The following is a 16,747-nucleotide window of genomic DNA, read 5'->3' on the forward strand; positions in this document are numbered from 1 at the left end:
ATCAAGATGTAGTCCATTGGTGTTCTTTAATTCTTAAGGATCATGGTTCAATGAGGATAACTCACTCGTTTTTCATTAAAATGAATGTTAAAACTTTTTTTATGTACATTGGAAAGCCCTAAATATAAATACTACAGATTTGTATGACATGGATTTTTGTTTATTTTATTTTACATTTTGATTTTTTTTTTTTTAATGAAGTGATGTTGATAAATCAACACTACACCTCTTCTGTCACATGCTGCCCAGATTTGTATGCTGCATTTAGCTGGTTTGGAAGGCATATACTGTCTAAAATAGACTTTTAAAAGTGTCAATTTGACCCGCAACATAACAGGAGGGTTAAATGAATGAAGTAATTCCCAAATCAAAGAATGGAGACAAACTATTGATCTCCTAAAAAAGTAGGCCCGTAATTAGCAAAGTCGCAAAAAGTGAGCAGGTCATTACATCAGAAATAAACCCCTTAGATACTCACATTTCAAAAACATTTGAGGGAATTTTATATAGACTACAACAATGTTTCTTATTTATGGCAGTATTAACCTATCACGGGAAAATTTCTGAATCTCCACTTCTTTGTCTTTTCTGAGGCTAAGGGCCGTAATTCTCTGATTGATTCTGTCATTTGAGGGTAAAGGGGCAAACGCTTTCACCACTCACCACCAGTCAAACAACATCATAGGCCATGTCCTACAAAACATGGGTCCGTTGTTATGGGCATTAAGACATTTTAAAATACTCCTCTGAGCAATGCCAGAAACATTTTTGAAGGTTAATTGAAGGAAAATGTTGTAGACTTGTGGTAAGAAAAGAACAGCAAACTTCAGTCAAAATGCCCAAAAGTGACCTTAAAATTGTGACCACAGTTGAAATGCTGAGTCAGCTTGTTTGCCCCAAAAGCTGTTTAACCCTGAAATCACATTTGTTGCACAAACCTAAGCCAGCGAGCTGTGTTCATCCAAAGTGTTGAGATGTTTTTGGGGGAGCTGATCAAATCTTGATGTGTGGTTTTTCACTGGAGGGAGAGGTTTGGTTGAGGATTCAGCTACATTGAGCAATGTAACAAAAAAACTGTTTCCCTGAGTATTCCCTCAGCTAATGTGGTCATAAGGATGAAATGTTTGTATGTTATGTTGTTGCATGTGTGTGAGCGTGTGTTGGAGTCTTAGCCAATACGTGTGCATGCTTTTGTTTTGAAAAGCAGAATGGAAAATGCTATGCACTGCTGCTGCTCAAGTACTCCAAATTAAACTCTGTCTCTTTTTCCTTCTCTCTTTCTTTCTCTCTCTCTCTCTCTCTCACACACACACACACACACACACACACACACACACACACACACACACACACACACACACACACACACACAAACACAAACACTGACACACACACACACACACACAAACACACACACACACATTAACGGTCAGGATACCAAAACAATGGCTGTCTCTACCGGCTCAGTTCTTTGGCCTGGCAGCGTGCTCTTGGGAAGTTCTCAAACAACCCAACATCACTGCAGCCAAGCCACATCAAATACACACACACATACAAAAACACATAGGGGGATATATGCTTCTATCATTCATACAAGTACACGCTCCATACTTGTAATATATATACAAACAGGATCAACAATTAAAGTTACAAATACACTTAACAGTTGAGATTGTACACACGAGATGAACTGTACAAACAGTCGAACACTCAGCTAGTCAGCCTGCTGACTTAGCTCCCTCTGCCACCACCATTACCACTATTGTAAATACTCCTCAATATGTATTTACACTTGGATTTCAGAACCCTGGAAAAAAAAAGAGGCAAAGAGAAAAAGGGTGGAAAAATGAAGGAATGCGTTTCAAGTCGGACAGACAGCGGGAACCCTCAGTCATTATTATCTTTCTGCTGGTATTTGACTTGGATTGTCTCTCTGGGGGATGAGAGACAGGGTAATGTGGTGGTTTCTCTCTGTTTGTCACTTTACCCTCTCTGCTTTCAAAGTGGTGTGAAAAGTAGGGACAGAAAGGCAACTCAAGATTCAAGATTCAAGACAGCTTTATTGCCAAGTGAGCACAAAGAATTTGACATGGTGATTGGAACACCGGTACTCCACAACAAACAGTAAGGGCAATAAATATAGAAACCTAAATCTAAATCTAAAGATTCTAAATAAAAATATTATCTGTACAAAGAAAAGTATAAAAGTACTATTCAAAGACAACTCAACGTTAGATATATTTTGAGATTTATTTAGTGTACACTAAAGACACTAAAACCACACTTAAAACCTAATACTAGTCTGTTATATTTGCTATATTTTATTTTATTCTATTTTTTATCTTATTCTATTTTATTTTATTCTATTTTATTTTAACTTTATCATTGCTATTTTATTTTTAACTATGTAAGTACATTGTTGTATTCCCCTGTCCTGTTTTGTAAGCTGCTGTAACAAAAGAATTTCCCCCCAATGGGGGATCAATAAAGTATATCGTATCTTATCTTATCTTAAAGCTGGGGTTGGTAGTCAGGTTTAGATACACTTTTTGTTATTCTGGTTAATCTTTCTGTCTCGATGGCAATCAATACATAATGTGTTCTTAAAAAAGAGCAGAAAAAAAGCCGCTATCTACAGCCGGAGTAAAACTGGGAAAACACCAACAAATCCCCGCCATCAGGAGCCAAATTATGAAACCAATAAAATCCTGTCCTGCCGTTCTTCCCGCCTCCTGCGCGTACATTTCATGTTTGTTTGTATTTTTAACTTTTACAATGAGAATGTTTTGGTGTTTTCTTACCGCTGAGACATGAGTTGACATAGTGCAAAACACAAACGATGTGCTTATTCTGAACCAGTTTTGAATCAGTCACGATCATATGGTCGCAAATCAGCAACGCTCGTGCATGTGAGCAGGGCGTCGTTTTGGAGGAGTTCCAAGGAGAGGGGGGGAGGGGTTAGACAGAGTCCTGAAGAAATGCTACATTCAAATGCATGCTAGTTTTCCATGACTACCAACCCTAGCTTTAATAACTAAAACTCCAATTCCAAATAAGTGGTTTGCAAATCATTTCAAGTCTACATTTATTTAGAATAGAGCAAAGACAACAAATCAAACGTTGAAACCAAAATAAGTTCTAGTTTATGAAACAATGCTAATTTTAAATTTGATGCCAGCAACACTTTTCAAAAACAAAGTCGAGACTGGGATAACATCTGAGCATTTATCCACAGAAAGTGCAGTAACAACAGGTCACTGCAATGTCAAAAACACACAATCCAAGAAAACACAAGCAACAGAAGTTCACTACCCATCCAATACTATCACAAAGGAGGTCCTCCATGCCTGTAGGGGGAGCACTATGTTCAGCAGCTACATGTGAAGAAACACACATTTTTAACTTTTACAAAAAACCCCACACAAGTTTTTTTTTTAGATTAAAGCCATAGCTACCTCAACTTTTAGCAAATTCAGTTAGCTGTGAAGCTAGCAATGCTGATGAATGCTTCTGTCAATCTCTGAGCTTCGATTTCCTTTCGTCATAGTGACCTCCTGATGTAATTTGTTTTCCTATAAAATGTTACACCTTGGTATTTGCCTTGTTTCTGAATTTGCAGCATGTTTCCCCATATTAATATATTTCAGGTCGTTGTAGCATGTCAGCCACGGCACAAATGCAATTTCTTCCATGCTAATGCTCATTAGCATGCTTGAGCTTTCAAACTAAAGGCAGCTCATTGATCCGTGAGTCAAAGATATTTTTAGACGGCTGATTTCACATTCTTTTTTTATCTCATCCCAGTATGTCTGTTGAAGTTAGACATCCCTGTATTTGATCGATGTGCTTCAGGACTTTGTGTACTGAACACTGAATTAAAATTTATGAAACATTATGTCACCAACATTGTGACATGGTTAAAATACTGCAGAGCTTTGGGCTCTTGTGTCACCTGTAACCAAGGCAACAGGCAGCTACTGCTGGGAGACAAGTCTTAACTTAGGGGAGCGTGGCAGAAGAATAACAGCAGGGTCTGGGGGCGCACTGTCTTCACAGGGAGAGGAGGTCTGACCGTTAGCTCGACAATAATGAGGTGATATAAATCTGGGTGATCGAGCAGCAGGCTTATTTTGCCTCAGTGTTGGAAAGGAACTTATGCTCAAGTACTGAAGGTATTTCTACTTATTTAAGGGATCTGTTTACATCAAACAGAAGTTGGTTAATTGAGAACTACAGTAAGCTAGAATTTGGTCTTACCATCCAGGCAAATTTAAGAAGGGCTCAGTGCTGACAAACAAATATCCCTTCTAACCTTAAGTTATTCCACTTCACGCACACACACACACACACACACACACACACACACACACTTATGCCTCCTCCATCTGAGAACACTTACATGGCCTGCTCCTGTGAATAAATTAGTCCAATCAAGTTCTCTCTCCCCTGACATCTGTACCTAAATCCTTTGCTCCATAAAAAAGCAGAGCATCCCCCCATTCTTGAAGACGACCCCAGCGCCCCATCCCTCCATTATCCCTTCCTTCCTGTACTATTTGTACCATAGACTGTAGTCGGCACCCAGCAGCAGTAAAACAAATAATAGGAAATGTTCTCCCAATTTGTGACTGTTAAGAGAATATAAAGGTAACGTGACCTTTGATGCTCTTTGAAAAAATTTATCTACAGTGTCCATAGAGCTGGGCCGAAAGAGCGAAATGAAAGACTAGTGATGCTTTGAAAAAAAAAAGAATACTTGTAAAAGCTTCCTTGATGGATACTTCTTTGTATATAATCATCTTTTCCTTTACATTTTGTGGCATGAAATATAAGAAAGGGTAATGTGAGACCTGTAAATACATCTGTTAAAGGGATATTTCAGATTTTTGAAGTGGGGTCGTATGAGTGACATTACACTAGTTCTCCTGCTAGCCACAATGAGTGCCGGTGAGCTCTTCCCCTTAAATGAGAAAATTCCTTTCTTGTATTTTGCTTAATTTCCTTTTGTGATTCATTTTATATATATGTGTGTGCAGGTATGTGTATACATATCATCATTATCATTATCTCTATTATTATATATATATATATTTTTTTTGCTGTTATCTACTCATGTAATTGGTTATTTATCCTTTTTTACTCTTGTTTTTTTGGCCAGTCTCCTAGGGGGGTGGGGTCGGTGGGTTGCAAATGTTTGCATAATGTATAACCTGTAATTGCTTGAAAAAATCCAATAAAAACATTTGAAATAAATGAGAAAATCAACTAGAAAAAATTGCAGCTCTTGACTTGGCAGCCAGAAACCCCCTTTCTTTTGGCACTATTTTCAGACGCACCTCACAGACTGGTGTTCTTCCGCTGCATGAGCAATTTTTTCTGGCTAGTAGGAGCACTAGTGTAATGTAACCAGGGGTGCATCTTGCATCTGCCCCCTGGTGGCTGGCTGCAGTATAGGTCAAAAACTCAAAATACACGTCGTACGAATGTTTCTCACATCCGTCTGCTGTGGTGGTATGTAGTTATTATTTGACTGTTTTGTGTTCAAGGCCTCCTTTTTTCTGAAAAGTTTCCTTTTCGTTTGTTATCAGAGGTTAAAAAACGGGGTTTTACTTCCGGGTTTGCTTTGATTGACAGCTGCCGTAAAGGGAAACTCCACAGGATCTCATGACGCTACGCTGTAGGGCGGAGCTCGTTACTGTGCTGACACAGAAATTACTGTGGCAACCACAGAAATTCTGTGGCTTCGCAGACTGGCTGCACAATGGCTGCGCCCTGGATCAGGATTTTATTAAACGGGAAGAGGTGGAGCAACGCTGTCCATTTTACTTACAGTCTATGGATGTCTCATACGACCCCACTTAAAAAAACCTGAAATATCCCTTTAATAAGCTAAGAAGTCACAGAAGAAGTCAAATCACTTGCTCCTGATCCAGTGATTAACTACCTAAAACGATAGTTACAGTAACAAAGCAACAAAAAAGCAAGAATGATCAACTCAATCTGCAGGAACAACACACCTTTTTCACACAGCATAAATCATTTGCAGAAACAGCAGCTGTTTGCTAACATTTAATCGCCTGTAGCCTACTGATTTCACTTAAAATATGGCCAGCCATTTTATTATTTTTGGCAGCCATACTCTTTAAGTCTCTTATCAATCCAAGAGCATTGAAAATGTCCTCATTTTTTAAAAGAATGCGTTAATTTGACATGAAACGTGAAAAACATGAGTACAACAAAACCGCTTTATAGTATTTGACCCCAAGTGTGAAGTCAAAGAAGTAATGGCCATGTTGTGAATATGGTTTATTAGTTTGAGTCTAGCTATATTCTGTCCATAGGTTAAGAAAAAGGAAAATGAAACCTCTGATAACTGGTTGAGCATTAACAAATATCTTCTTTCTTTAACGTTGGTTGACACTGCTGAAATGCTGAAACAGGCAAAGACGTACTCTGGATTGAGATGTAGGGAAATGACTGAACACGCAATCTCATCATTATATCAAATCATTTTGTTGATCTTTTCAGACTAAATGTTGTAAACATAGCAGTTTTACAATACAGCCTTAAAGGTATTAGACATTTTACCAAATTAAAAGCAGATCAGAGGGCAGAAAACAAACCAAAACAGCAAGGAACACGCTGCTGTTCACCCCTCAGGTTAATTATGATTTGGAGATGAAAACAAAACTAACAGGGTATGTCTGGAGTACACACTGTTTGACATTAAACCTTCTGCATTTATGTCTTTAGACCTTTTGTTTCTGTATAAATGGTATTTTTTCTTTTTTTGTCAGCACAAGACTCCTGTAACTTCACATTCCAGAATGATTCTGCTGCTTCTAGAATAAAGCTGCTTGTCTCCTGGCAACAGATGTCTCCATTTTGGCACACAGAGAACTCAACATAGACATAAAACTATCAACACTGTGATAAACCAAAAAAAAAAAAGACATTACATTTATGCATTCGTTCTGGAAGAACCTGATGAAATGCAGCTTCATATTTTCAGGATATCACACAAACAAATATCACACACATGCTGCACACATAATCATGCCATCCTGCATGATTAGATGACTGAGACATGTCTCTGTGAGACCACTCAAGCACAGACAGTTCAAACGTGGAGCTGGAGGCTGTACTGAACCCAAGAAATCACTCATTCACATTTTGAGGCTGTTTGTGCAACAATAAACAACCAATGGAGACTGCTTGAATGTACTCAAAGGTGAAAACAAAAAGTTTTAATGTAAGACAAGCTTACAGATAATCTTCCATTGAGTAAACTGGTTTATTGGATGGGAAACTGGCTTTTTAAATAACTTGGAATTGGATCAGGAGAAAAAAAGGTATAAAACCACCTCCATAGTCTTTTAAAGTATCTATTCATGCAGAGAAACTCTAGGTGTGCTGACCATGCTGGCTGCTGTGCAAAGAAGAGGCGGACAGAAGACAGATATGGAGTGAAGATAAATATAGGTGACCATGGCTTCGGTTGCTGGGCAACAAAGGTATACAGGTAATTTACTTTGATTTAAGTCCCCGCCTCACTTGTCATTAGCTATTCGCCCATTGTCCATTGTCGGTGATCTACATTACACCATAAATGTCAGCTGGATTGTATTGTTTTCTCATTCTCCATCAAAATTCATGGTGTTTGTCTTATGAATGACCCCAAGTGCAACAAATGTTATTGGAAGGAATTAAATGGTGTAATTAGTAAAGCCAATGTTTAGTGAGTGTGCTTCGAGGGCAAATAGCAGCAATGGGCTAGTTTCAGTGCAGCAGATCACACAAAGGCTTCTCATTACACTGTAATAAAAAGTATTCTGGAGGAATGAAGATCTTTATCAAGAAACCTTCTGCTTCTCTCTCGCTGTTATGTTGTTCATTTTAATCTCTGTGTTTGCTTTGTTGACATTGAAGTTCAGCAGATAACACAGTTCGCCCTCAACATTAACCACACAGAACATTTCCATTTCATCATACTGAAAAAACAACATTGAGCTCTAATGATGAATAACAATCAAACCTCCCTTTTTTAAGTAAAATTATTGAAAAAGCTGTTTTTCAACAATTGAACAATTATCTAATGATAAATGACTGTTTTGATGTCTTCCAATCAGGATTCCGATCACATCACAGCACAGAGACCACCCTAGTCAAGGTCCTCAATGATATTCATTTTAACACAGACAATGGCAAAATTTCAGTTTTGGTATCACTTGATCTTAGTGCTGCTTTTGACACAGTTGACCACAAGATACTACTGGACAGACTTGAAAACTGGGTGGGAATCTCTGGTGCAGTACTAAATTGGCTTAAGTCCTATTTAAATGACCAGGACTATTTTGTGTCTATAGGTAAATACACATCTGAGCGGATGAAAATGGTGTGTGGAGTACCTCAGGGATCCATTCTGGGGCCTCTGCTATTCAACATCTACATGCTCCCTTTAGGTCAGATAATAAGAAACAACAAAATAAAATACCATAGCTATGCAGATGACACACACATTTACATCACCATATCACCAGGGGATTATAGTCCCATACAAACACTGAGTAAATGCAGTGAACAATTCAATGACTGGACAAGCCAGAACTTTCTTCAGTTAAACAAAGAAAAAACTGAAATGATTGTTTTTGGAGCCAAGGAAGAAAGGTTAAAGGTTACTGCTAAACTCTAATCTGCACAGATGAAATGTTCAAACCAAGCCAGAAACCTTGGTGTAATCATAGACTCAGACCTTAATTTCAGCAGCCACATTAAGACAAAAGTCAGCCTACTATCACCTTAAGAACATATCAAGGATTAAAGGACATATGTCTCAGCAGGATGCAGAAAAACTCATCCATGCATTTATCTTTAGCAGACTAGACTACTGTAACGGGGTGTTTACAGGACTCCCTAAAAAGTCCATCAGACAGCTGCAGCTAATACAGAATGCTGCTGCTTGTGTCGTAAGTAGACCACATCACTCCAGTTCTTAGATCCCTACACTGGCTTCCTGTCTGCCAGAGAATAGGCTTTAAAATCCTGCTGATGGTTTATAAAGCACTGAATGGTTTTGGCCCAAAATACATTGCTGATCTGCTACTACTTTATGAACCATCTCGACCTCTGAGGTCATCAGGTACTGGTCTGCTTTCAGTCTCTTGAGTCAGAACGAAACATGGTGAAGCAGCGTTCAGTCATTATGCACCACATACTGTATCTGGAACACACTCCCTGAAAGCTGTAGGTCTGCTCCAACTCTCACCTCTTTTAAAACAAAGATTAAGACTGTTTTATTTGCCAATGCCTTCCTATCTTAGCTCATTTTAACTCACTTTAAATTAAAATTGTAATTTCATTTTTAATATATTTCTAATTTTCCTTTTCTTTTCGTTTTTATTATATTTGTCATTTTAATTATGTTCTTTTATGCCTGTCTGAATGTCTCCAATGCTTTTAATCTTTTAATGTAAAGCACATTGAGTTGCCCTCGTGTATGAAATGCGCTATACAAATAAAGCTGCCTTGCCATGTTTGTTTACCTTAAACAGAGTGACTACATTTCTGTCATGTGCGACAAGTGTGAAAAGTCTGACTAGTTAAGGTTAAATGCTTCTCTTATAAATCCGATCAGCGATATGCTGTAGTGCAGCATAATGACAGGTATTACTAACATGGATTGGATTATGAGTGAGGCTTAGACAGACCTAAAGAGTGGGGGGGGACAACATCCATCAAATAATGCCAGGGCTTCAAATTGATCCTTCAACCAGTATAATGAGGACTGTAGCCTCTGTACATGGGTTGCTTGCTCTACTACAAAACCAGCACCCTTTCTCTTAATTAATCCTGATCTATACATGTGCACAAAGTGTGTTTTTAACAAAAAGTCCCAACCTGCTTTATGGTAACAGTCGAAATCAATTATGCTTTTTGAAAGTTTTGCTTCAAAAATGTTGAGAGAAAATGGCTGTTTCACTTTGTCTGACACCTACCTTCCTGGCAGCATTTTTACACATAAAAAATAAACTAATATGAATAGTCAGTCTTAATACTGATGGTCTTGTTTGGTTTGTCTTTCATACAAAGGCATCAGAATTATTTCAGCGGGGTTTCATAACCAGTTTAAAACTCTTCATTTGAGACTTGACCAGAACACAAACACTGGAATTCAGAGATTTGTAAACCCAGAGATTAACCAGGTCAGAATCTTCCAGAACTTTGGTTACCTTGAAAAATGGAATAAATCCATCCAGCTTTAATCTTTAATCACAGTGATCATTAACTAACCAGTGTGGCCTGTTTAATGGTAAAATGTACGTGATATTAATCCAAATACAAAGGAAACTTCTTATTAGTTGTTCTGCGGAAACCACTGTTTTCAAATAAGTCATTGGTGTAATTGATTTTTTGAGTAATTCATTAGGAGGTCAAAATACAGTCATAGGATGCTGGATAGAAGGAAATTCAAAGCCATGAATGAACAAGACTTACTTTTTATTCTGATTCTCCTTTCGGTCAGCCGAGCCCAGACTCTAGAAATAAGAGAGAAAAAAAACAAACATTACAATCACAATTTGAGACAGACACAAATATGCTCCATCTAAAGTCCTCATGGAAAGCCATTCCAAACATGCTGTCCTACTATTCAAGACAGTTGAAGGTTAAATGTGACATATATGTACATATAGCCAATACAGCAATTATAAAAAGCTGTTTTATTGTACACCACAGGCAGAAAATGTTGTGCAAACCACCAGACTAATGGCCCTTTTCCACTACACAGTTCCAGCTCTACTCGACTCGGCTCTACTTGACTCAGCTCTGCTCGACTCGGCTCTACTCCACTCAGCTCTACTCGACTCAGCTCTGCTCGACTCGGCTCTACTCCACTCCACTCAGCTCTACTCGACTCAGCTCTGCTCGACTCGGCTCTACTCCACTCAGCTCTGCTCGACTCAGCTCTGCTCGACTCGGCTCTACTCGACTTGGCTCTACTCGACTCAGCTCTGCTCGACTCGGCTCTACTCCACTCAGCTCTGCTCGACTCGGCTCTACTCGACTCGGCTCTACTCAACTCAGCCCTGCTCGACTCGATTCTACTCGGTTTGGGTACCTTTTCCACCAGTCCAAGTACCGACTTACGGTGGGCGGGGTCGTCCTAACACAGCTGCGCGAAACTGCGTTCATGTCATTTTGAATGCGACACAAACACAACAAACACAAACAATGGAGGACATGGATCGTTGGATCCATCCGTCGGCCACTAGACCCAAAAAAGTCTGGACCTTGTCAATGGACCACGAAGAAACTTTGCATGCAGACATTGTACAGTTCTGATGTCGTTTTTTTTTTAAAAATGGCGGGTTTGATTCCTGTGTTGGGCGTCGCGCTCATGACTCTTTGGTGACGACATTCTCTGATCAATCAGTGGCCGGCAGTCCGTTGACGTCACCTTTTAGAATTGGCTCAGCTCGCTTGGAACCAGAGCAGAGCAGGTACGAAAAAACGGTATCTGACACGAGGTACAGCGCCCGTGGAATTGCAACACAAACTGAGTAGAGTCGAGTTAAGTTGAGTAGAGTAAGGCTAAGACGGGAAAAAGGGCCATAAGGTGACTGGAGTACTGATGACCTTTGGTTATGTCCCTATAACACACTAATCTGGACTTGAATTAACCTTTAAGGCAACAAAACAAATGATTAATAGCACCATGATAAAGAAAATTACATGTGTGATGGTGTTGTCCTATGTGAACAAAATAAGCTCATAATAACATTACAAGTGTGACTGGATGACAAAGTCAACAGAATTAACAAATCCCAAAGTTTAAAATTAATACCTAAAAGAAAACAATGCAGTCAGAGTATTAGACACACACTTCAACAAAAACACTCTTCTACACAAAGTAAACACAAATATCTCTGCTGTCCACATCTCTGGGAAATACAGGCTAGCTGTGTGCAGTAACAAATGTTGGGAGTGACAGAAAAGCACAAGAAACAGACAGCTACTCAATAAAAAGCAGCAACCTCCAGGGCTGAGAGATGAACCAATGCAGAGGTTCCACAAACTGCAGGTTCTTCAGTGGCCACTTGAGTCTGGCTCCAAATGTGAGTCCAACCCCATTAGATCTAATTTTAAAACAACAAACATGTTCACAGCCTGATACAAAACAGTTTTGGTTTCTATTTCTTATTTTTCCTTTCAATACAACTGTTTTGTGGAATTCACCTTTAAATAACTTAGAGTCATATGGGGCAGTTGCTAGTGCTCTGCTAGGTGTCACCAAAGCTAATTCAGTCACTGAATTTGAGCTTTCAGACATGTTTATGTTGTTGGTTCCTTTTGGGGATTTTTTTTCATGCAAATATTGCACAAATATTATGGCAAGCTTTTCAGTTTGTTGTATGAACAGACCACCCATGTGGTCCTAACTCTAGCTTTTGGATAGGAGTTAGAATTATTGTGGCTTTTCTCACCAGCGATGCAACCTTTAATTATTCTGGTAACCAGTTCATTGACCAGCTAATAAATTAGCCTCAGGCCCACATTGTACAGCTTGGATAACTTGGCGTTTGCAAACCGCTCGCACCTTCCAGCACCTACATCAAATCTAAATATGGTCACTTCTGGCTCCAGAAAACCAACATAGCAGCAGCTAATGGTGAATTCCCAAATACAGGCCAAAAGCAAATGTTACCTCCATTGTTTGGACACTCGAGGCTCAATAGGGGCAGGGCCATACATGACTGGTCGCAGACTGGAGACGTTTTTGGAGCCAAATTCGGTTATTTTTTGCATTTTCATCTCTTAACTGGTGATTCAGACTCCTCAGGCCACCTGCCATGTTTCATCACCAGAAGCACCTGGGACTCGCTGAAGCATCCGGGCCTCTTAATCAGCCAACATCATCAGTCATTTGACAACGTAATCTACTCCTTACTCAGTGTAACCTTTTGCACTCTGCGGTAAACCAAACTCAGGGTGAGTGCTAATGCAGAGGTGGTGGTGACTGGTTGACTCACTTCTCCAACCAAGAAAACCTACTCTAACCATTTAAAAATAGACGATGTTCAGACTAAAACAGCACTGGTGAATAGTGGGTAAGAGGCGGTAAAGGGTTTCAATCTTTAAAACTCTTTTAATCACAAACTAAACATCAGAGTAAGCAGATTATTTTTGTGTGGGCTTTTATGTGTGCCGTTCGGTGACATTTTGACCAGCAACAGGCTACCTCTCTTTGACTTTTGAGTGTGTGTGTGTGTGTGTGTGTGTGTGTGTGTGTGTGTGTGTGTGTGTGTGTGTGTGTGTGTGTGTGTGTGTGTGTGTGTGTGTGTGTGTGTGCTTTTATATGTGCAGTGCAGTGACATTTTGACATCACTGTGCCAACGAGTCTTCATGTGAGCTTCATGCTCCTGGTGGGCACAGGAGAGGCCATACAGAGCGACTGACCTATCACCTCCCAGCTTCCCCACAGTGGGCTCAGGTAGAGCCATTCTTCCATGGGGAGGAGGGCAGGTGGGTGTTCTGCATTTGAAAAATGGGTTTGTGGGGGGTGGAGAAGCACAATAATAGAGCTAACGCTGTGTGAACTAATTACAGCATCGGTGCATGAATGAGCAGACTCAGAATGACTGATCTGAGGGTGGAAATGTCTGCCCTATTCTACAGGTGGGATTGCTGTTTTACACAGTGAGCAACTACTTTGCACTAATGAGCTTGCTGCCATGTCAGCAGCCATGGATATTTTGGTCTTTAAATGAGCTGTGATCTCGGAGATGACCACCTTTTGTGTTCCTCGACCAAATATCTTTATTTTCCTGTAAGAATGAGGCAGATCTGTTGATGCCAGAAGACTTGGAATCACTCATGGTTACCTCTTATACTCCTCCTTCACCTCAGGGAGATTACAACTTGAGCCCTGCATGAGTCAAAAACTCCAGCTCCATAAGGACCCCATGCTTGACTCCTGTTATGCTTATGATGAGTATAATTAAGAGACTAAATCAATCCCATATGTGCACTACACCTCACCTAGCATCCAGATTGTGTGCCCTTGAGAGAAGCTTTCAGTTTTCATTCATTTCAATCAGTTTTGTATTATTTAAATATGTGAGAGTATTGTTTATGATGTAAAATATCTTAAACAGTCAAACATTATTGCTTTAGCTCTTTTTTTTCTTCTTTAGATCATAGAGGCATTTGTGTCTGTTTTATAGCCGGCTAAAAACTCCCAACAGGAGCTTTAGGTAGCGAAAAGGTTGTCAGTCACGCTCTGATGGACTTTACACTGTGTGCTTTAGATTGTTTAAGTAGGGCCCATGGTCTAAATTTCCATTAGGAGAGGATTACAACCACTAGTTGCATTGCAGGGCAATGTGATCCCCTTTTAATCATGTTTCCATCCAGCTTTGATTTGAAAATACATACTTTTTTTTAGTGCAAAGCGCCAGATTTTTATGCTTCTATCACTGGATTCTAAGTAATGACAGCCCCTGTACTGATTGTCTTATGAAATGTGCTGCTGTAAGATTTAAAAATCACACGATTAGCAGCATAATAAAGTAATGCATAGAAGTTATTTGGCTTTTAAAGAAAACGAAATGTTTCCTTTTCAAACCATTCAATTAGATGTTCTTAGAGCCTCACTGCATCCTTAATGCTGAATGTTTACTTTAAGACCCAGAAATTCATGAGAGGTAAAAACAAACAACAATAATAACATGCAGATATGAAAGCATACCCAATTAGACAGTGTGGAAACCAGCCTCTGCGTAAATGCTGCTTCTAGCAGGATTTCATAGTCGATTAAACGGCCTACCTATCTTGGAAATCATTTACCAAATCAATGGTGTTGAATGCTACTTCTCAATGGACACAAGTCTCTCAGTTACTTGCTTCATGATCTTTATGCAGCTTACAATCTGCATCATCTCACTCTCATCCACCTGTTGGATCAGAACAATTCTGTAACCATCATGTACAAATATAAGAACAGATGTGACTTCAGATAGATGGTTTATTTAGAAACTCAGCCACTCATACTAAACCTTTCCCTCAGCTTGCATGAATTCTGTGCCGCTGCAGTATGTAGTCCTTAAATGCCCTGAGCCAAAAAAAAACACAAAGACACAACGGTAGCAGGAGAGGAGTAAAACATGCCTTCAAAGCATAATCTGCTAATCATGTGGGTTCAAACTGACTTACAAGCAAACAGAAAAACACTAGAACAAATATTAGAAAACACTCAGAAACACCATCATAACAACAAAATACCTTCATTTTGCATCCTCTAATTCCTTCACACACACATACCTGCCGAGTCCAAACAAGTGTACAGAGTCAGAGAACGTTACTCCACTCTCCCTGTCTTCTTTTTTTCTCCCGCTCTCAACCAAAAGTCCTCCCTGTGTTGTTCCAGCGGTGGCTCTGATTGCCGTTCACCTGTCCAACTTCCACTCTTCAGCTCTGTTTCTCTCCTTCCCTTCCCAACTGTTTGTGTTTCCCTTTCTCGCTTTCTAAAGCCGTTGGTCACACGAAAGGTTTGTGAAGCTTTCTCCGATGGTGGCTGCTACCGCCACTGACTTGTTGTACTTTAATTGTGGTTGCTAGGCGATAAGCTTCTCCAATTCTGCACACAGTGAGAAGGGGAGGACAGGAGAGGAGGGGGGAGAAAGTGAGAGAATAGTTGCTGGTGGTGGTGGTGGTGGTGGGGGGGGGGGGGGGGGGGGGGGGGGTGGAAGAAATGCTCATTATAGACACAGTAGCCTGAGGAGAGTGATCGGCAGGGAGGAAGGGGAAGAAGTTGTGCAGATGAGAGACATGGGTAGAAAGATGGGGAGGAGGGGGCGTTACATAGCAGGTGTGCTCTCTTGTGTTATTCTGGGTCCACCTTGTGCAACCTGGAGTGCGTAACCCAGCGAGACAACACCTTCAGGGGAATTGCCATGAAACTTTTAATAAAAAAGCACTGAAAGAATTTATGTGCATATATTTTCTCAGCCTTGTATCTTTTCCTGCTTCTGCACTGAATAATTCTGTTGTTTGAGTTGTTTTTTAACACAAACTGCAGCACTGTTGGCTAATTATGTTTATGGGAAAATACTGCAAACTAGAGTCAGCAGTAAATAAACAATTAGCTAATTATCTATTGGAGCACATTGCCACAACTAGCGCTAATTGGTGTCTCCAACATACAAAGATTTGTACAGCTTACAAATGTTTAAAATCAGCATTTTTTATGTATCATGTTATTTAAAGTGAGTCTTTTTACTGAGAGATTCACTCTAAATGGAATCTCACACAAATGATAAAGTAAACATGAACAATTAAACCGTCAGCCTTTTGAAGCAGTTTGGGAGTCTATCGTCAGCGCTAAACCACATTTGACACACTGTATATTTTTCAACAAAGTTAAGAATAGCAAGTAGTCGTCAGCATATGGGGTTTGTCAAACAGTTTCTATACATTACTATAAGTTTAAATACACACTGATCCACAATGGTGTGTACATTAAGACCACATACAGGTGAACATACAATGATTACCATAAAACTAGCCTTTTATTTCTTTCAAACTATAAACTCACCCTGCCTTTATTTGAGACAGGCGTCAATATGAGGCAGGCTTATAACAAATGAACAAAACTTTTGCTCAGCAATGATGGAAAAAATAAATACTGTTGTGAGAGAGAGATAGATAAATAGAGTCCCCTGTTAACATAATCACTAGCACTTCGTGGTCA

At 39.6% G+C, this 16,747-nt stretch overlaps 1 protein-coding gene across 4 annotated transcripts in view; it reads right to left on the reverse strand.

The window, feature by feature from the left end:
• LOC117830438 (ankyrin repeat and fibronectin type-III domain-containing protein 1) overlaps window positions 1-16,747 on the reverse strand; it is a 223,704-nt gene that overhangs the window by 62,379 nt on the left and 144,578 nt on the right. For 2 of the 4 annotated variants that reach the window (XM_034708562.1, XM_034708560.1), the window contains exons 1-2: window positions 15,319-15,597; window positions 10,495-10,535 (exon numbers count right to left, since the gene is read on the reverse strand). Coding sequence is in view for 2 of the 4 variants with exons in the window: in XM_034708559.1 (XP_034564450.1) it covers window positions 10,495-10,535 (41 nt within the window). In the remaining 2 variants the exon portion in view is untranslated. Of the gene's footprint in view, window positions 1-10,494; window positions 10,536-15,318; window positions 15,598-16,747 lie in introns of those variants that run through there. The other 2 variants (XM_034708559.1, XM_034708558.1) reach the window with 1 other exon arrangement.

Source organism: Notolabrus celidotus, chromosome 18 (assembly GCF_009762535.1).
Source record: "Notolabrus celidotus isolate fNotCel1 chromosome 18, fNotCel1.pri, whole genome shotgun sequence".
NCBI lineage: Eukaryota > Metazoa > Chordata > Actinopteri > Labriformes > Labridae > Notolabrus > Notolabrus celidotus.